General features: G+C 40.1%; 1 protein-coding gene and 1 pseudogene across 4 annotated transcripts in view; both read right to left on the reverse strand.

Moving 5' to 3' along the window:
- The window catches only part of COL12A1 (collagen type XII alpha 1 chain), a 264,287-nt gene that overhangs the window by 29,619 nt on the left and 212,341 nt on the right, over positions 1–22,327 (reverse strand). For all 4 annotated transcript variants that reach the window (XR_012243891.1, XM_073626810.1, XM_073626812.1 and 1 more), the window contains 7 exons: positions 18,514–18,663; positions 17,371–17,448; positions 12,274–12,360; positions 11,797–11,850; positions 7,882–7,977; positions 7,554–7,607; positions 7,280–7,333 (listed from right to left, as the gene is read on the reverse strand). Coding sequence is in view for 3 of the 4 variants with exons in the window: in XM_073626810.1 (XP_073482911.1) it covers positions 7,280–7,333; positions 7,554–7,607; positions 7,882–7,977; positions 11,797–11,850; positions 12,274–12,360; positions 17,371–17,448; positions 18,514–18,663 (573 nt within the window). In the remaining variant the exon portion in view is untranslated. The remainder of the gene's footprint in view (positions 1–7,279; positions 7,334–7,553; positions 7,608–7,881; positions 7,978–11,796; positions 11,851–12,273; positions 12,361–17,370; positions 17,449–18,513; positions 18,664–22,327) is intronic.
- Positions 19,927–20,036, reverse strand: LOC141141927 (U2 spliceosomal RNA; annotated as a pseudogene).

The following is a 22,327-nucleotide window of genomic DNA, read 5'->3' on the forward strand; positions in this document are numbered from 1 at the left end:
CAAACTTGTCTTGCATACACAAGGTCACACAAATCTTGTCGGAAATTCCGAACGTCAAGAACGCGGTGACGTACAACACGTACGACGAGCCGAGAAAAATGAAGTTCAATAGCCAGTGCTGCTCTTCTGCTTGATTCCGAGCATATGTGGAACTTTGTGTGTCGGAATTGTGTACACACAATCAGAATTTACGACAACGGATTTTGTTGTCGGAAAATTTGAGATCCAGATCTCAAATTTTGTGTGACGGAAATTCCGATGGAAAATGTCCGATGGAGCCTACACATGGTCAGTATTTCCGACAACAAGCTCCCATCGAACATTTTCAGTCGGAAAATCCAACAGTGTGTACGGGGCAATAGAGAAAAAAAAGGAGTATAAAAGCCTATATAGTGGTAAATGAGGTAGAGTATAAATAGTGCCTAATCCTAGGGCATTCTAATAGTTATACTTAAGTAATGGGTGAACATTCTTCACTATGAGCACATCTTGGTTGGAACTGGAGTACACCTCATGCCACAAGATTTTCAGAAATAGAGAAAAAGCGGTTTTGAGATAATACTACTCCAATATGTGTGTCCAAAATTTGCCCTCCCCACAAGCCTGCTGCCTTCATAACAAAAACCCCATTTACTGATTGTCTCAGTTGATGTGCCACCAGCCACAAATGCAAATTAGCTTTTTTCACCTACCTGCTTTTTTTACATACCTGCTGTATTTAGCCAGCTTTTTACAATATATTTTACATGACTGACCTACTCACTCAATCCTAATGGATAATGATATCATAACTTCTCAGAATACACTAAATTTAGTGTTCCCTGTTTCTAAGCAATACAATTTGTAGTTCTCTGATACAGAAAACGATCGCAGCAGAGAATCATGTGACAGGAGGCTGTACTCTGATCCAGAAGCATTCTGATAATAAAAAACAATCTACAGAAATTTGTATTTCAATACATATACAATACTGTACATATAATATTTTTATAAAATGTTATTCAAGTAATACTCTATATTGCATTTTCTGCTAATGTGCATCAATATCTTGCAGCAAGTAATTGCATGCTGGTGGCTTGTTGTTTTGCCACGCAACATGGAAGTAAAAAACTTGATTATTTGTTTTCGACTAATCACAAAAGTAAAACCTAACATTTTCTGGTTCCACCATCAAACCACACTCACGTTTTTAAGCCAAGCCCAAGATTCTTTACATGGTGCAAGTCTGATTAGGGTTTCTTTTTCAAGGAAAAACAATCTTATTCATTCATTTGAAACATAGTTAATAATTCATTACTTTTCACACTGTCCAGGAAAGCAGAAACACAAATGTGATAGAATCAAATATGTTACATCTATCAGCTAAACTAAATAAGCCTTGTTTTGTTTGGCAGCAGCACAATCCTGCATTTTTCCTCCTGGACGTCTTTGATGCTCGAAGAAAACAATTCTAAAAATATAGATTCAAATGATTATGCTTTGCTTTCTTTGCAAATTCTGTGATTTGATTTTGTGCTATGTGGATCATCTAAACAATTAAGATGGAAACAATAAATCCATCTACAGGATTAACTCTACAAGTAAAAATCACATTGTCCTAGTCTGCGCAAAGCATTCATCACTAAATATATATACCATGGAATTCATAAAGACTGTTGCAGACAGATTTTGCGAAAATGTCTTGCACATGCTCTAAAACTTCATGTACCTGTCTAGAACTTGTATTCAAATTTGGTGCACGCTGTGCCACGTTTTTAATGCTTGCAACGCATTGTAAAACTAGCGCATTTTAGAACTACCCGAATTTGGCACAGGAGTCACTGTCAAAACCAAAAGTGTTGCAGATGCTTCATGAATTTGGTGCAACACATTAACAATAGGGATTAACACTAGAAAAGTGGCACAGCAGCTTTGTTGGATTCCCCTCAGTGTGTTTTCCTTTATTTAAAGTAACATTAAAGTTTCATTTTTTTTTTAATTAAAATAATAAATGTGTTATACTTATCTGCTCTGTGCAATGGTTTTGCATGGAGCAGCCCTGATCCTCCTCTTCAGCAAGTGACCCTATAGAAAACCTCCCGAGCTGCCCTGTCAGCGTCCATTTACACAGACTGGTCGGCTCAGCCCCGCCCCTGTTTCCTCATTGCAGCATTTGATTGACAGTAACAAAGAGCCAACTGCTCAGTGAGGAGGAGGACAGTGGTGAGAGACACTGCTCTTGTGCACATCACTGGATCAGGAACCAGCTCAGGAAAGTATAAGTGGGGGGGGGGTGCTTGGGGGAACCTGCAGCACAGAAGTTTTTTTATCTTAATGCATAGAATTTATTAAGGTAAAAGACCTTAAGGATTAAAAACCACTTTAAGACTCTAACTAATACTTTGGTGTCAAGGGAATCCATTGATTTGAGTTGTCCACACCATGACATTTTTAAGTACTTTAGAAAACCCCAGTCAATTGTTTTCAGTGGCGCGGTTGAGGTGTGACTGATGGTTTTATATTGTTCCTAATCCATTCATCTGTCAATCTAATGTCCAGTGGCATAAACATACATGTTCAGCTCTCTCTAAACCTGGTCATACTTGGCTCGAAATTCAGTTGATTCAGCAAGGCCCAGCCAAATTTTGATCCATGGCCACTGTGTTTGAACAGAAGTCATTCGGTAGAGCTGCTTTTTTCCCAACGAGAAAGTTGAACAGAAGTCGATTGGTAGACTGACTTCTGTTCAACCAGCTAGTTGAAAAAAAAAGCCACTCAATCAGGTCTGCAGCTATAGACTGCAGCACTGATCTGTGTATTCTGACAGCTGGGGAGTCTTCCTGCCATCAGAATACAAAGACACAGTGGGGAGGATTCCCCCACTGTGAAAGGGGGAATCAGGTCAGTTTTTTCTTGTTTTCTTGTTGGTTGAGCTAGATGGACTTATGTCTTTTTTCAACCAGACTAAATATGTGTAACTATGTAACCAGCTGCTTGAACAAAAAAAGCTGACCCATGCATGGCAAGCTTATGACCTCAGATTTCCTGTAAACTTATATGTGTCTGGGATTTACGATAGGCAGAGAAAACTGTAATTCCAGATGGGTGCTGGCAGCTACCATAATAGAAATCATGATGCATCAATGGAATAAATGCAAACAAATGAGTTCTGTTTAATCATGCAAAAAGGAAATGCCCACACAAATACCATTAAAAGGTATGTCCCTCTTGCTGTAAATAGCCTTACAGGTACCACTTTCAGTTAAAGTGGAACTCTGGTCAAAACCTCTCTAATCTTAAAGCTACTCCCACCCTCATTTTAAGCCTTAGGTTAACTACCCTGTAAAGGAAAGACATGTATACTTACCTAATCTAAGGGTGCTCCGATCTGGTCATGAGATCTCCCCAGTGGCTGGATTAAGGGGAGAGAATAGAGCAGCGACAATGGCTGCAGAGCCTGGGCGGTGACATCGCCCATAGACTTACTATGGGGCATCCATTGTCCACTGTGCCGCCTTTTCCTTGAAGTCTGTGCTAGGAGCTGATTATATGACTTGACTGGAGCACCTTTAGATTAAGTAAGTATACACATCTTTCTTGTACAGGGTAGTTAACATAAGGCTTAGAATGGGAGTGGGAGCAGATTTAAAGTGATTGTAAAGCTTTGTTTTTTTTTTTTTGCACAAGGGTTTTGCACAGAGTGGCCCAATCCTCCTATTCTGGGGTCTCACGGTGGTGCTCCTTGCCCCTCCTCTTCTCAAATGCCCCCACGGAGAGTCGCATTCTGTGGGGGCACTTATGCGGGCACGCTCCTGAGTCCTGCTGCTGTGTCCATTGACACAGACAGTAGGACTCAGCCCCGCCCCGGCTTCCGTGTCACTGGGTTTGACTGACAGCAGCAGGAGTCAATGGCTCCTGCTGCTATCAATCTATCCAATGAGGACCCGAGAAAGCGTCTGGAGCTGCTGTGCTCGTCCCCGTCACTGGAACATTCAGGCTCAGGTAAGATAAATGGGGGCTCTGGGGGGCAGCTGCAGCAGAAAAGGGTTTTCACCTTAATGCATAGAATACATTAAAGTGAAAAACCGTGAGGGTTTACAACCCCTGATTGGTTTTACTTACTCTGTCATTCCCTGGAAAGTAAAAGCATAATGGACTAGTATGCATCGCATACTAGCCCATTATGTGGCACTTACCTGTAATCGAAGCTGCGCTGTCCCCACTGGTGGAAGCATCCATCTTCTGCCCTCTACCTTCCGGAGCCGCAGACTCTGGCTCTGTGACTGGCCAGAGCCATGTAATGTCACTTCCGCGCAGGTGCACAGGAGCCGTCAGTCACGGCACATACAGGTGAAGAAATGGCGCGAAGGTCCGTTTCTTCACAGCGCATGAGCCAATGACAAGAAGGTAAATATCTCCTAAACACAAATCTTGGTTTGGCCGCTGCAACATTCTTAAAATGAGTATCCTCCCCAAGTTTCTCTATCTCTTGCAGGCTCTGCTAGTCTGTATCCCGTTTACAATTTTCAAACAGATCCAATCAGCATTCTTTGCTTTCATTTTGGGCCCACAAACGTCCGTGTTTGCGACGCAACCAACTTATGTTACCTAAATGTTTACGGGGGACTGGCGGTGCCGGATATACATATGTATTATCAAGCTATACACTTGAGTAGGCTAATAGACTGGAACAGACACACAGACTTGAAACTCTGGGTCTGCATTGAATGGAGCCAATCTATTGTTCCTCTGGGTAGGGCACCGTGGTGTTTCGCCTCCCTACCAAGGGAAGTGTGGAACCACCCTTTAATAGGCCATACGGCAAGACTTTGCTCTACCCTGCTGACACTCACCCCCATATCGTCAACGACTTCACCTCTATTCCTGATACTAGGAAACCCCCTTTTTCCACCGGGACTGCATGAGACTGTTTTTCTAAACCTATGGAGCTCAGGCCACGTACAAGCCTCTCATTTCATAACTTCGGGGGCATGGCCGACTATCTCGGCATTAGTTGACCCAATGGACAACTTCCGCCTGGGTTTTTGGAGCGCTCTCCCGCTTACTCATTTTTTTCAATCACTCCCGCCTCCAGGGCATTTTGACAGACCCCTCACATCCTTTGAGGAATTTTGCACAGACTCAGGGGCGATGCCACATACACTCTCCACCAACTATGGCTTGCTGAACCCCACTAATTGGGCTGTATAAGTGATTGGGAAAAAGACCTAGGCACATCATTCAGTGCACAACTATGACAGCACATCTTCAGGTTTACGTATAAATCTTCCATCTGTACAAAGATACAGGAAACCAACTTTAAAATTCTCACCAGGTGGTATAGAACCCCGGTGAGACTGCATAAAATCTTCCCCAAGACTTCTGACCTGTGCTGGAGATGTCTGGAAGGCAGGGGAACCATCATTCACATTTTTTGGTCCTGCCCAAAACGACAACACTTTTGAAAGGAGGTCAAACGCATTGCCAAAAAATTTACGGAACGGCAAATACCGGATGACCCGGCCTTTTTCCTTCTCCATGCCTCTAATACCCCTGGGAAAGTGTACAAAAAAATCAATCATACGTCACCTCCTTGACGCAGCTAGAGTGTGCATTCCTCTTGAGTGCAAATCCTCACAACCCCCGACATTGGGGATGTGGATACGTAAGGTGAGGGACATAAGCAAACTGGAAGATTTAGTTCTTTCAGCCCGCCACCAGCAGGAGCGCTACTCCAGGACCTGGGCGCTCTGGAACACTTTTTTCTTCTCTGATGAGGGGAGAGCCCTCCTTGACTGTGAACCGGCCGACTGAGTTCCCCTGTCCATATGGACATTATGGGATATCCCCGAGAGGCCACCTCGAGTTCCCCCTTGCAGCCCCATGGCATTCTGCGAGCTCACACACGGCACACCTTTGCATATAAATCCCCCCCAACCTCTCTTTTCTAGTCTTATCTCATTCTCTTCTCCCTTCCTGTTTTTTCATTTGTTATGGGGACCGGTGTGTGCAACATTTTTTGTAGTGTCTAATTGCTGTAATGTGTAATGCAGCGGACTGTATTTGCCCCGGTTTTGGGTGTTGTGCCATGTCCTTTGAATAAATAAAAAATTTGTAAAAAAAAAAAAAATCTCCTAAACGGCTCATTCTAGGCTTACCTATAGGTAAAAGTGACACAGGAGTGTTTACAACCACTTTAAATAAGCCTCCAATCATCTCTGGCACAGCAGTTCTCAAAATAGGAGAAGGAATGACAGCACTAGGAGCTAATATGGCTTGGCTGCATGTACATGTGCTAAAATGGAACATGCTAATATCAGGAGAGTGCAGATTGAGCACAGTTGTCTGTCCTTAACTGTCTATTCGGTAGGCTATAGTGGGGAGAAGGCATCACTGTATTCCTTGTTTTGTCTTCCTGGCTGTGTTATCTTGTAGAGGTGCATGAATCAAAAAAGTTGCTGAACAAATTACAAATCCTTTGTCAGATAGTACAGTTCACTATTATTGAGTATTAATTATTCATTGTTAGTGAGTATTAAGCCTGCGTATGTAGCTGTTCGGTTGGAGTTCAGCTGTAAGAATTTCTCTCACCATTACTGTTGTGCGATTGGCTGTCTTATGTGCTTAAAATATTTCATTTTCCTGTCAGCAGAAATAAACACTAACACAACATTAAGGAGTGTATCAAAACTGGAGAACTAGTAACAGCTCCAATTTGGTTTCTTTTCTGCAGCTCTAATGAATCGACTCAAAGATCACTGAATGGCAGCAAAGCAATGGCCTGCTAAAACTTAGCTAAAACAAATCTGCAGTTGTAAAAATTCCTTTGAAACTGTCAAATATTATTTGATTTTGGTTTGTCTCTATAGTTTTAGGGTTGTGGATTTCAAAAGGAATTCCAAACTTTTTTAGCTGTACTACCAGACTCCAGGGTCTTCCCAGGTCATCTAACCTTGGAAACTTTTTAAGAACATGAATGAGGGCTTTGCAACATTGGTGTTTCTGCAGTCACATTATACTGTAATCAAAGATGATCTCAGTTGTACTAATTGCAGAGTTTAAAAAAAAACATTAATACAAATATAAATACTGAATATAAGTACTGAATGTAAAATATAGGTTTGTGCATAAAAAGTGCCTGAATGTTTTACATATACAATTAATTTTGATTCTTTAACCAGATATTTAAGGACAACTTATGTTATACTTTTATAGCATTTAATAATAAACCTATGCTTGAAGTTCTATTATATTATACAACATAATTAGCTAGTCATTTTTTTAAATCTAGGACACTTACCCTTGATCCTGGTGGTCCCATAGGTCCAGGTGGTCCAGTAACCCCAGGAGACCCCTAAATGAAAAAGTTAATTAAAAAAAGGTAAAAAAAAAAAAAAAAAAGGTAAATGATTATTAACATTCAGCATCTTATGGCCAAGAATGTGCAGGCGGAAATTATGCTTGCAGGCTTGCTGCAATATATATATATATATATATATATATATATGTATATATATATATATATATATATATATGTGTGTTTGTGTCTGTGTGATTGCAATTCTACAACATACCATCCTTCCTGGTAACCCTGGATCACCTGCATCACCTTTTTGTCCTTGACGGCCCTAAAAAAAAGACACAAAGGAGTGAAGCAAATACTGGATTTGAGGTAAGTTATTCAAACTGGCCCTTTTAGAATATGTACTGTTAAAACACATAATCATACAACCGATCAAAGTATTTTTATCAATGTCTGGTATGCATGGACTACATGCTAATTTCATGTGACAGTATTTCATAAATATTTTAGAAACAATATGAATGATGAAGATTTTCATTTTCTACCAATCTATATTTTTCACTAAACAGAGTACGTTTACCAAGTGATTCTGAACTTACAGGCTCTCCAGGAATAGAAAGTCCAGGTGGCCCTTGAGGACCAGGTGGGCCTTGTTGGCCAAGTAGGCCGGGTTCACCTCGCTGTCCTGGTGGGCCCTTTTATTATGGAGCATGGATAGAAAGAAAGAAAATAAGATTATTTTTTGATAAACTAATATCAGTTTTTCCCCTAAACCATGCCTGAGACAACTCCAACAACCATTTAACTCTCATAACAATGTTTTATATTTACAATGTTTTACATACCTTTAAATCCATGTATAAATTCAATCCTTCAGTAATGTAGCAATAATATTCAAAACAAAATATTAAGTGAATGTATTTGTCATAAGTATTAGGTTAGGTTTATACTGCATCATATTCTGCAACACTTTAGGGGGAATTTACTAAAAGTGGAGCAGTCAGAATCTGGAGCAGCTGTGCATGGCAACTAATCAGCTTCTAGACTTAGTATGATCAGTTTAGCTTTAAAAATGAAAGATAAAAGCTGCTTGGTTACCATGCAGAGCTACTCTGTTTGCCCCAGTTATATTAAATGTCCCTCTTTGTGTATAATTCAAGGCTATATGTTCTCTGTAGCGAAGAATGGACACAAATGCAGCTTTCAGAAATCTGCGCACAAGTCTTTAAGTGAGCCTTCGGGAGCAGATACAGGCATACCCCACTTTTAAGTACACAATGGGGTTTATTTACTAAAGCTGGAAAGTGCAAAATCAGGCTCACTTCTGCATAGAAACCAATGAGCTTCTAACCTCAGCTTGTTCAATTAAGTTTTGGTAATAAAACCTGGAAGCTGATTGGCTTCTATGCAGAAGTGAGCCTGATTTTGTACTTTCCCGCTTTAGTAAATAAACCCCATTGTGTACTTAAAAGTGGGTTTGCCTGTATCTGTAATGGATCCTCTAGAATAAGTAAGTAAACCATAGACACATAAGTACAATATAACCAGTATATTACCATATGAAGAGGTGTAAGCAATAAAAAAAAATGGCTGAAATAGAGGAGAGTGTGGGACAGTGGGGAAAATGGAGAAGAATGCAAAGTGAACATTTGAATAAATGACTAGGAAATATTACAGCCCTCCGAAAAAAAGGTGTGTTTTCAGATAGTACTTTAGGCAAACACTGTTAAAGAACACTTAAGAAATAAGAAACAACATGCCAAGGTATAAATGAGGCACAAGAGAAGTCTTGAGCAGGAGATGATAAGAATAGAGGATTACAGGTCACATACTTTTAAATGATTTGGCAATTTGAAAGTGTGCTTTAAGATATACACAGGGACAAGAGTGCAGGATCAAGTGGAGCACTAGGCATTTCATCCATTACATTTAAGGGTTATACGTTTCAGTCCAGTCCTTGAAGCAAGAGAGCCAGTGCAAAGACTGAAAAGAGGTACAGGTGTTAGTATAGTAGCTGCATCCATAACCATCTGCAGTGTTCCATTATAATGAACAGCAAGTGTCTTCTTTTGCAAATAATTAATACAGTTGGGAAATGAATAGTGAATATATTGATATTTTGGAAATTGCATTAGTAAGATAAGGATCGATGTCAGAAATATTTTTTGCTTAATGTGTAATATTTTTTTTTTTTTGAAGTATGGTATAAAGGGTGATGGACACAGTCAAGAGTGACTTAGCATTATAGTAAGCGTGTTCTAGTGAAGTGATAACTGCATTGCTAATTGTAAGAGAACATTAAGATACAGTAGATTTAGCAGAAGGCGTTATTAAAAACAGTTAAACTTTTAAAAGGTTGCATTAAAAGCAGTGGTTGATCAATCCTGAGAAGATAGAAGATAAATACTTTGCAGAGTTATTTATTAGAGAGGGCAAAGGCTTCATTGCAGAAATATACTCCTACGTTTTATCAGCATATAGTATACTAGTATTAAACCATTTTCCCAGGGGTATACTGTACAACCAGAACAGTAAGGGACCATGTACACCATCTATTAGAGGGAGTACAACAACTGAGGAAAACACAGAAAGATTGGTTGGACAAGTAAACCTGACTGGGGAAAGGAGGGGCAGCCTGCATCAGGTCCCACCACTCAGAGGGTGGCCATGGTCCATTCTTTACATTTTTTTACTATGGAAATTAGTAATCTAAGTGTCCCTGAGGAAATGCAGGTACAACAGCTTAATAGCATGTCAAGTGAACAGGCAGAGCGATCTCTGCTGTGATGTAACATCACTTTCCCCTTCCTTCTCTTGGTAAGATGTACAGTAGGTTTGCTAGAGCTGCAGTTTCCTTGTGATATTTAGTACAAGAATGTTGTTGATCACTATTAGAATCCAAGGAACATTGGATCTCTTGACAAAACTATCAAGCATGTTGGACCTGATTGGGTGGGCGATCCAGTATGTGGTGAAGTTATGAAACTGCAGACTGAAGTTAATAAAAATAAAATTGTTGAAACAAAGTTCAAAACATTTAAATGTGGTTCAACAATTGCCTAAAGCACTCTGGCTACTTAATGGGAATAAGAAAATGGTTGGTAAGGCCACAGATACAGATATACAGATATTCTAAAGACCTTTGCCTTCCTCTATTGAAACATTGTTTCATGTTGGGGAAAGATGGAACCAAAACTTCTTTAGCAGACTACAGACTGAGGCAGGACAAGAAGTAGTCAATGGTAAGCAGCTAGCACCTCATCTTTTCAGTAGAGCACCCTTGTTACTTTGTTACTTTGATATGGCCTTGTCTTTGGAAAAGGCCTTGTCTTTACCATTAGAACAGCAAAGGTATAAAACACACAATAATTCAGCAGTTTGTCCCACTGTGAGAATGTTTTTGTTGTAACCGTATGATTTCTTTCAGTTTGCAAGTTGTGTCATTGAACGGGTAACTAAAGTATTCTCTACCTCCTGCTAACACAACCCCCTGCAGTCTCCATTACCAGCTTTCTAAGCCCCTGATGCAGTTGAACAGAGGTCATGTGATCACATTTAAAAATGTATACCTACAGTAAATTGAGTTTGATTAAACAAGTATGTGAACACAGTAGAATCAACCCCGTCCTGGGGCCCAGGTTTCCCATTCTTGCATCCTGCCTTGCTATTTTCCAATCCTATCTTGTCATGTTAGCTTCTGGTCCAATCCTACCATTATATTACCTCTCTGTCCTGCCCTGTTCTAGCCTTCTTTGTAAATAGTTGGGAATCTAAAAAAATGCTTATGTACTTCCATAGCTCCTTCAGCACCAAAAGTCCTATTCTGTTAAATGTGCATTTACTTAATTAATAAAAGATCTCTAGATGCACACATACCTTTATCAACTATTAATACTATTGTTGGCAGCCAATACATAAGCCAGATCTCCAGTGACAGGAAGAATCCAGCATTACTTCAAGCCTGACAAGTCATACAGTTTGAGAGAAAGAGGCAAAAAATACCTTTCCCTTGCTATTAGTCCTCTAGTATCTCTACACTTGCACATGCTAAATCTAAAAGATGGACATTTATCAATAAAGGTTAGGAAAACAAAAAGAAAGTAAGAAATTTTACTATGGCCAAAGGTGTATTCTTCTCAAAGCATTGACATTGTTGGAAGGCATGATTGCATAAATGATTAAATACAGATGCAGGGGTTCATGTTTGAAAATATAGGGGGAAAAAAAAGTAGTGCAGTTGGCAATTATAGTTGGACAGGAAAACATGTATTGCGCTAGGTTGCCACAGGTAAAAATTCCACCGTTTCTTTGCATAAGTTACCCTAACGCAGCCCAAAGTGAGTAACATACTGACACAGAAGGCTGGATAAAGACCTGTTAAATAATTAAAGCTCCATTTACTAAAGATCACTTGTTGAATACATGGTAGATCAATACTGTAGCAACACATTTTACCGTAAAAGGATGATTGTACATATACAAAGCAAATTCTAAAGAGAATAAAGAAAACCTACCGTAGGTCCATCTGTACCCCTATCACCTCTGGGACCTTTGCTACCAGGCATACCCTGCGTTTAAGGAGAATATGAATTGTATTTAGCAGATTTGAAGGGAGATTATGCAAGAATCATTTAACTTCTCATAAAATGTCTAGAGATGTCTGTGGTTTACAGAATGTAGCTTTCCTTCCACTTTAACATATTTGGCACAGATCCACCAAAAATTCTTCACATAAGCACATTTGTATTTCATTACTAATGCCAATCTTACTCAGTCATCATGCAAATTTGGATTAACACCACTTTGCTAGAGAGACTGCCTATACTGTATGTATATCATAAACACTAAAAGGGTCCAAATTATGGAGACCACTTCATTTCAAAATGAAACCAGAAAAGAATAAGGCATTTCATCTACAAGTTTTCAATTAAACACACAGCAAAGATGGATTTTATCAGCCAACAAATGATAAAAAAAGAAAATGTACTTACAGATGGGCCTGGTGGTCCTGGAGCTCCAACGCTGTCTTGTGCACAAGTACAAGCATGTGGCAATGCTGGACATTTAGCTTCATCTCTCTAAAATAAAACAAATAAAATAAACAGCATTAATACTACATCCTGAATAGATATTGAATTGTGTTGTATATTAAATACCTTTCTGAGAAATGTCAGAGGATTACGATGTTTTCAATCTTTGTTTCTGCAAGGTCATTATAACAATTGTCACAATAATTTGTACGCTTCCATTAAGAGTTAATTAGGAGTTTGTGATGCATGGCGGAAAGCTTCTGAAAGTTTTTAAAACCACACTGAGTATGATCTAGGCCAAAAGTAGATCATTGAGTGACTTTTGTTTATATAGCTCAGTCAATGAAAAATAAAGCTACTTATTGTTTTATACGTTCTTTCATAACTGTGAAGAACAAGATCTAGGATCCTGCTTTTAATGATATGCTTAGTTGTGGCTAAATCAAAAGGAGTAAGACCAGTATACTGGTTTTATCTGAGCGGTAAAAGAACAAGGGGCGATTGGAGCTTCAATCATACACACCAGTGTTCTTCCTGGTTCTCATCCTATGAGAGACCATAGTGCAAGGATCCTCAAACTATGGCCCTCCAGCTGTTGCGCAACTACATATCCCATGAGGCATTGTAAAACTCTGACATTCACAGACATGACTAGGCATGATGGGATTTGTAGTTCTTGAACAACTGGAGGGCCATAGTTTGAAGACCACTGCCATAGTGTTTCTTTGCATGCTTATCCACCTATGACCATCCAGGACGGACTATCAATTGGGACCCATGATATAATGCCACCTACTGGAAGTTATTGGCATATTGCTTGTTGCTTTACTTACTACATGTGATTGCATTTTTATCATTTTATTTAACCTCCCTGGTGGTATGATTATGTCAGATTTCTGATGCTGAAAGCGGTACAATTATTTTGCATGGAAATTTGGCATTTTATATTGTAGGCCTGTAATTCTTAGGAATAACTCACTTAAATCTGTCCAAACCAAAGTCTAGTAGACATCCTGGGTATAATAAAGTTTGAAAGATGAAATCATAAATTATAATATAATAAATAACTATAAATAATGATAACAAATAATAATCTAATAATAGTACAAATTATTCAATAATGTAATTAAATCAAAAAACACTGAAATTTGTTCATTTGCAGAATTGTCACTGTCATTACTTTCAGTGTTTGATGACCGATTTCCCCACAAATCACTATCGCTCAATTCTGCAAGTGATTCTAATTTATTATCGCTGTTTTCTAGCTGGTCTAAAACCACTTTTGATGTAAAGGGACGGTTTTGGTTGCTATGGACAATCTCCAGTTTCCAGGCAGAAAGAACAGTATTTATATTTATATAAAACTGCATGCAGGGCATTGGACAAACCACTAGGGACAAAAGGGATGTGAAATAAATTGATACAGTAATGTAATCTGTAAGATTACAATGTACTGTATATGTATTGTGTTTTTTACTTTTTGAATTTGGCACCGTTCTCCATCCCCGTGCGTCGCAACACTCGCAGGGAATGGAGCTGGACTCTGTGATGAATCAAGCAGAGGGCGGCTCGCATACAAAGCGGTGAGACATCGCAGGATCCTGGGGACAAGGTAAGTGAGCTGTACCTGGATCCTGCAATGCAATCCCAAGTGTGGCTCGGGGTTACCGCTTTTGGTGCTGAAAATTCACCCCGAGCCAAACTCGGGAATACCGTCAAGGAGGTTGATAAATAATACTACATTTAAAACAGTCTACTCCTTTTGGTTTGTGTTTTTTGCTACCATATTTTTACATCTACCGATGAGACTATTCAATAGGCACAGCTCCCATCCCACCCTCCACACATCTCTATTGATTACCATCAGAAGGACGCTGCCTGTTGCACACCTTGAGTATTGCCTGTGTTACACAATCTTCATGTGAGTGCATCTCTTAATTTTTTAAACCTTGCCTTTTTAATCACTGTACTGAGCGTAGTGCATTTCCCCTCTTTCCTCTTTGTTATCATTTTTATATCCATTGAGGCATTCTTAAGAAGCTCCGTCCGTTGATGTCTCCACTGAACGTATTGATACACTGTGTTTTATCCAAGTGTATGTGAGTGCAATACTTAGCATCCAATTTATTATTGATTTTACTATCACTACTACATGTATTATGTATTTATTAATATTTACAGTCTGGAGGAAAGAAGGGAAGGGGAGATATGATTGAAACAGTTAAATACATCAAGGGTGTGAATAAGGTTCAGGAGGGCAGTTCAAAACTAATTTTAGAAAGGATTATTTTACTGAAAGGGTAACTGATACTTGGAATAAATCTCCACCAGAAGTAGTGAGACAGTCAACAGTAAATGACTTCAAACATGTTTGGGACAAACATAGATCTATATTCAGACAAAAAAAAGAGTACGGAAATAGCAAAAAAAAAAGAACCATAGAATAAAAAAAATGTGCTGACTCGATGGACTACTCTGTCTTTTTCTGCCATCACTTTGTTTTCTATTTAGACAGTGGTGCGCTCTACCTCCCTCCTAGTTTTCTGTTTTTACCTAAAACCAAGCCTTCCATAGTTTAACCTCCTAAGATAACTTGAATGAAAATACTTTTTTGGAATGCAAAGATGTTTAGGTACCCTGAATGTATAGCATAGATTTACATGTGGATTGTATCTTCACCAAAGAAAATTTGAAAGCTGTACAAATCCTGACATCAAGAAACTGCAGAAATTTCTGTTCAAATTGCTACAGTTTCAACATACCCAAGTAACTGCCATAAGATACAGCCAAACACTGAAAACCCCCGAGGCTCTCAGTAGAAGTGTCCATCATTAAAAATTACTTATCTAAAGTATGCACCTTCATTTTAAGAAATTGTTTAGGTCATGATGGAGAAGTGGAGGTGACAATCTGTGCTGACCAAATGCGCCAACATTGTTTACATTTGGCTGAAACTTGAGTAAACAAATGACAAAGCGAATGCCACATATGGTTTCAAGCAAGGCACTTCCCCAAAGTATATTATTCTATTATATGCAAACTGCCAACAATGTATTTGCTTTTGCATTGCCTCTTTGTATATCTTCACAGCTTTCTGGAGACATATGATACCTGAAAGGCTTTTGTACTGGGCAAGGGTTTTAATTAATTACATTCAGACTGGCTACCACTTTAGATATTTTCTTGTGCTAAGTAGGAAAGTACTTGTGTAATCAGTAAGATGATAAAAACATGGTAAACATCAGCCAATGATTTATTAGAATATGTGGCTTTAATATCTTCACCAGAAAGGTTTGATGAGTTGGCAACAAATTGTGTTTTTTGAAATGTCACTATGTGATACTCTTGCCTTGCGAAACTCTGCAGTGATTTATGAGGTGTATTACACAATCCAGCAACTCAATAGTTTCACCAAAATCACTGGATATAACCTAATCTCTTTAAAACTTTGCTCAAGTCTTTCACAGATGTTATGATTAGTAAAATAAATTAAAGGCACAAGCCTATGGGTTTGAATTGTTAAAGCGGTTGTATACCCGCTCAGATTTTTTATTTTAAAAACAAAAAAAAAAAGACCTTCAAGGCAAAGACATAATGAGTTAGTATGCAGCGCATACTAGCTCATTATGAAATACTCACCTTAGAACGAGTAGAACGAGGCTTCAACATCTGATCCCGGTCCACGCCGAGGGAGCTGACATGTTCCCTCTGTGTTTCTTCCGGGTATCGCAGCTCCGGCACTGTGAGTGGCCGAAGCCGCGATTAGGTCAATTCCGCACATGCGCGCAGGAGTCTTTTTCCCGGCAAGGTCCGGCAACGTCTGCCGGACCTTTAGCAGGGCCTTCAGAGCGCATGCGTCAGTGGCTGCATGCAAAGTAAATATCTCCTAAACTGTACAGGTTTAGGAGATACTAATTTTACCTACAGGTAAGCCTTATTATAGGCTTACCTGTAGGTAAAAGTAAAAAAAAAGGGTATACAACCACTTTAAAGAATATGATCATTGGTAGTAAACCAGGCTGAGCAATCGAGTAGTCTTACATTATTTACTATCCACATGCAACATTGTGGAGACACACACAATTATGACAGCATGTATATGGTTATTTAGCAGAAAAAAGTTTAGTTTGTTAGTAGTTGTTAAAGTAGAACTATAGGCAAAACGTTCTTTTTTATTTTGGATAGCAAGGGAGGGTTATAACCCCTGTCAGATTTTTTTTTTTTGCATTTTTGTATTCTATTGTGAAGATTTACCTTCATTTCCTGCCCCATGGCCAAATGGGAAGTAAGAGAAAATCCCTTCAAATTAAAGGAATCCCTTTGGGACCCCCAGATCACCAGAGCTAGTGTCCACACTGGAAGATTTCCCCTCTAACACTTTTTTGGAGACAACCCAAAACTTTGGGTTAGCAATATTAAACAGCTGGTAGAAGAAACAAGATATGGCAAAATGGATTTATTTAGCCACTTGCCGTCTGTCCCATAGCAGTTTTACTGCTACAGGGCACCTCTACTGTGCAGAGTCATGTATATATATGTGATTCTGCACTTCAGCCTGCAGGGAGCACATGTGCTTCACCGGTGGACTGCTTTTGCTGTGAAAATCAACATACTTTATTGGGATCTTTTTTACCAAAAACATGTAGCACAATACATATTGGCCTAAATTTATGAAGGTTTACATTGTTTTATTGGATATGTTTTATAGCAGAAAGTAAAGAATATATATTTTTTTAAATTGTCAGTCTTTTTTTTTGTTTATAGCACAAAAAATAAAAAACGCAGTGGTGATTGAATACCACCAAAAAAAGCTCTATTTGTGGAAAAAATGACATACATTTATATATATTTGGGTACAGTGTCGAAGGACCGTGCAATTGTCAGTTAAAATAATGCAGTGCTCTATCGCAAAAAATGGCCTGGTCGGGAAGGGAAGTAAATCTTCTGGAGGTCAAGTGGTTAAAAATGTTTTAAGTTTTTTCAGAAGCAAGTATACAATAAAAAACACTGCTGTAATCACATGATTCTTTTATTATGCTTTATCTGTTGAATACTTACCATTGAAGGGATATCACAGCATCTATCTCTACTTGTCCAGGTTACAGTACACACAATGTCAAACATCTGGAGCAAGAACTGGAAACAAGACAGAAAGCTTGTTTATTTGTCATGTCATTTGTGTATTTTTTGATCAGACATTTCAGGACATTTGCTTAGCATCCACATTTGAACAGATGACACATGAACATCTGTAGACAATTAGAAAGTATGATGTCATCTTGTAAATTCATTTAAGTTCTACTTGTTTGGCATGTCTCTCAATTGTTATGCTGGGTTCAGCGATAAAAAAAAAATGATAGTTGTTCTAACCCTTTACTTACGCTATTCAAAACTAAAGCAAAATAAATCTTTCTCTGATATTGAACCTTTGGTGGAGCTGGAGTAATGGCAGGCAATTTGTTTATTCCAAAAGGGCAAATGCCTAAGCCCCACCAGAAGACAGAATGTGCAGCAATGTTGGCAACTTGTGTGCACAATTTCTGTCATGCTTTCAGCCAGGATATAAGACTGCAAATGGCTACTCTTCTCCTACGAGAACAACCTTTCTGCCCTAGTTAGAGTTAGCCTCCCTCTTTGCAAAAACACCCACAGCAGAAACAAAGTCCTCAATAATTGGCATGTGGCAACAGCCTCAAAATTAGTATACATTTAACTTGGCATTTTACAATGAAAGTGGAAAAAACACTACAAATGAATGAATTAGACAACTTCAGCACCAGATTGTTCCACCTAACTATTTTAGGATGAAGTGGTGAAAATAGTAAATTACAATGGAACACAACCAGGGCCTGCACATATAAGCAGAAATTCATTTTTTGTGCTAATCAGTGGGAAAAATGCAGCCTTGATGTATAAAAAGTACCTTCTAATATTTATGTACGTCAGTAATGTTTTTAAGCTAGCACTGACTGTTTAGGGACTATGTGCTATATTTATGTAGGCTATGCTGACATTTTGTATTATACTAATCTAAATTCTGCAGCCTGAAGTAAAGCTCAATCAAAACAGCCCTTCTGATCATTGCTAAAGTTGCCAGATGGCCAGTCTGGGTATATTTCAGAAGATAAAGTAGAACTGGTTCTATCAAAAGTGATTTGTCAAAGAAATGACTTTCCAGCTCGGGAAATTTAAAAAGGTTACCGGAGCAGATTTTTTGTCCCCCTTTGTCAGTTTTCCAAGCACTTCATATCCATCTGTTGTAATATTGCCAGGTTCTTTGATTGGTTTCTCCGCTACTTCTTGGCAGTCAACATAAATTCTCACATATTTTGTAGATACCACAAGATGAACCTATAAATGATAATATCACAAGGACATGGTCAGTACATGCTACTTAATCTTTACCTGGCAGGTATTTGTTAAAAGTCAGTCTTATCATACCTCAACTTCTTAACTGCAGCTTATATAATTTGAACTTCAAATACACTGAACTGAAGCCTCTTTTATGTGAGAAACAAAATAAACATGCTGCTTTTTTTTTTTTTTCTTGAAAGCCCATGGTGTGTGAAACACACTCAAAAACTTCACCCGGTGCCAAAAAAATGTGCACACACATAAAGAGTGAAACACAAAAAAGTGCAACGGGTACACAAGCCCTCCAAAATCAGAAGGCCTTGCCCTGAATCCCCCGGGGCATTAGGCTCCTGACAGGAACAAGGGTACTTACACTTGGTCCATCTGGCCGAAACCAGATGGACCCCTTTCTCTGGAGGATCTGCCGAAACAGACCCACCCACGTACTCGGTGGGGCTCCCCCGAAGGGAGGCCCCATGAGAGAGGGCAAACTAAGCCAAAAGGCCATGTCCACCCCCTCCCAAGACTTTCAGGGCATGTCCGAGGACCTGCAATCCTACCAGTCACACAGTGAAAAACCGTGTACAAACACAAAAATACAAAAACGTACCACACAAAGGAAATTAATAAAAAGAAAGTGGGGGAGAAGGAAGTAGAGGAGAGTGAAAAAGTGGCCATTGTGCAATACAATGGCCAGGCATAAAAAATTCCTCCGGTCCCAGCCAAAAGGCCCGGCCCAGGAGGCAGGTGCTAAAAAAAAGCGTGTAATGGTGCAGTGACTGTGGTGCCACAAATCAAAGCAACCCTCACTCACAGTGATTTTATGGCACCCCTGGACTGCCACTCCAGGGGCACATACACCATAAGGCTTTCAGTATCAACCCTGACCCAGACTACAGCAGCCCCCACCCCAGCCAGGAAGGCCTGAAGTTCTGGAAGCTTGGTGAGAGCCCTTTGCCATCAGGCCAAACCGTCGCTCCCATCACTCCTACCTAATTACATTCGAGGAATACTAACCGCTCCTCCTCCTCCAGCTAGAGAGGAGCTGGTGTTCTCTCCCGAAAAACTGACCAGAGCTAGAGCTACCCCAATCTAGGCCAGAAGGCCAGGGACCCGACCCTCTGGATCAGACCCAGATGCAGCACCCATCCTCACCAGGAGCACACTTCTGGATGGCTCAGACTCGACCCCGCTCACACCAACAAAGGACACCCAGACCTGAGCCACTACCGAAACCGCCCTTCCAGGTGCAATGACACCATTGGATTTGCATCTGCCCTCCCCACACTCGGGAGTGACATAGCGCCTCCTCTGTCAACTGATAAGAACAGATACTACACTTGATCTTAGCCAAAAGGCAGAGAATCGATTGTACATAAAATACGACATTCACACTTTTTTCTAGATGCTGTGGAAACTTGAGCATTTTTTCAGAAACGTTAGACGCACAATTAATGCAACAGCATTAGTGCTACATAAATATGTAAATTCATTGCATATATAACATACATGGCATACAGTTTTATATACTGCATGCTCAATCATCAACCAGGATTCCCTGAAACATAAGTGCAAACTGCAAACCTCGTCATTAACGTTCAAAGTATCCAAAATATAATTTAACAAATGTGTTAATTCACATATTCTGTAATTAGTTACTAAAAATGAGCTTTAATGACAGTCTAGTTGGAACGTGACCCCTTGTAACTGTAAGCTGATAATTCAATGTTGCATTAGGTCATGGCGATTCCATACAAAACTCTTCTGTCATTACAACACGGTTTAACTGTGTAAATACAGAAATACAGTATAAATGTGGTTTAGCAAATCTGTAAAAAGATACTTGAGAATTTATTGGTCATTGACTGGAATTCTCATTTGTCAGTGCCCTGACGGTATTCTATTTCCCCTGGTTTGGAGAAGTTCCTTTTGAGGCAAGATACTGAATGTTTTGTTTACTGACTATCCTTTACCTGAGTTAGGCTTATATACTCATATGGTGTCATTTTTTACAATATTGATGATTTATAGCATGTCCATATGTTACTGGAACATTATTGTCCTTGGACGTATTTTCATAAGTAACATTTTCATTTTATGAGAGTCTTTATAAGTGCTATTTTCATCACCTAACTTGCATTTGATTTTGGCAATGGAGTATTGGAATTTATGATTGCAAGAGCTCATCTGGTGACTTCTAACTACTTCTAGCCTTGGACCTATTGAATTAACTCACTGATATGTCCCTGACAGCTTGTGCTCCTGTACAGGGGATTTGACCTTTTATTTACCACATAGCTGATGGTATTTGCCCCCATGCTTCTTGAAGAAGCAGGCAAGTAGCCTGCGAAATTTATCAAGCTGAGCCATCCTCATCCCTCTACTGCAGACATGTCCAAAGTCTGACCCGTGGGCCAATTGCGGCCCATGTTCCAGATTTGGATGGCCCGCCTGCTAATTTTGACATTTATATCTTTTGTGGCCCCCAACGAATCCCCGAGTGTTGGAAGCCACAAAAGATATATATTCTGGCTTCCTTGGAGGGAACGAGGAGTGGGCGGGTCGAGTGCCATACATAGAATTTCCTGTTTACACGGCAGCCTGTGTAAAAGGAAGTCCCATCTCCTGCGCTGCCATTGGATGACTGTTCTGTCCATCACAGGGGGGACTTTCTATGAAAGAGGCCACCGAGAAAACAGAAGTTTCTACTGTATGTCTGTTGGCGCTCGTCCCGTCCCCTCCCAGTCTCCTCCAAGGCTGCAGATGGGCATGAATCAGGCTGCACTGATGGTAATGGTGAGTCTGCATTCATGACAATGGGGGTGCTGCATTCATGACAATGGGGGTGCTGCATTCATGTCAATGGGGATGCTGCATTCATGCCAAGACCAGAGGGGGGATTGGAGAAGCACACAGAAGGAGACCGGAGGAGGACAGGGGGGGATTGGCGGAGCACACAGAGGGGGACCGGAGGAGGATGGGGGGATCGGAGGAGCACACAGAGGGAGACCGGAGGAGGACAAGGGGGGATCGGAGGAGCACACAGAGCGGGACTGGCGGAGAACGGGGGGGATTGGAGGAGTACACAGAGGGGGACCGGAGGAGGACAGGGGGATCAAAGGAGCACACAGAGGGGGACCGGAGGAGGACAGGGGGGATTGGAGGAGCACACATAGGGGGACCGGAGGATGGAGGGGGAACTGGAGGAGCCCACGGAGGAATACAGAGGAGGACACAGAGGGGAGCCAGAGGAGGATACCGGGGACACTCAGGAACAAACGGTGTGGTGGGAGAAGTTATAATCACTGATCTCCCTGTGTGGCTTTCAATAAAGCAGCTGACAGATGCGGAGGGGAGCGGAGGAAAAGCGGCTATCAGCTGCTTTAGCTGCTTTATTAAAAACCACATAAGGAGATCGGTGATTATAACTTCCCCCGCCGCCGCACCGATTGTTTCTGAGTGCACAGGTATCGGACTAGGCATCAGGAGCATTTGCACAAGTACAAGTACTCCTGCAAATACTTGGTATCGGGACCAATACTAGTATCAGTATCGGGATGATCCTACTTGTAGACAATATATATACATGTCATATATATATATATATATATATATATATATATATATATATATATATATATATATATATATATATATTTAT

Source organism: Aquarana catesbeiana, linkage group LG04 (genome assembly GCF_042186555.1).
Source record: "Aquarana catesbeiana isolate 2022-GZ linkage group LG04, ASM4218655v1, whole genome shotgun sequence".
Lineage (NCBI taxonomy): Eukaryota > Metazoa > Chordata > Amphibia > Anura > Ranidae > Aquarana > Aquarana catesbeiana.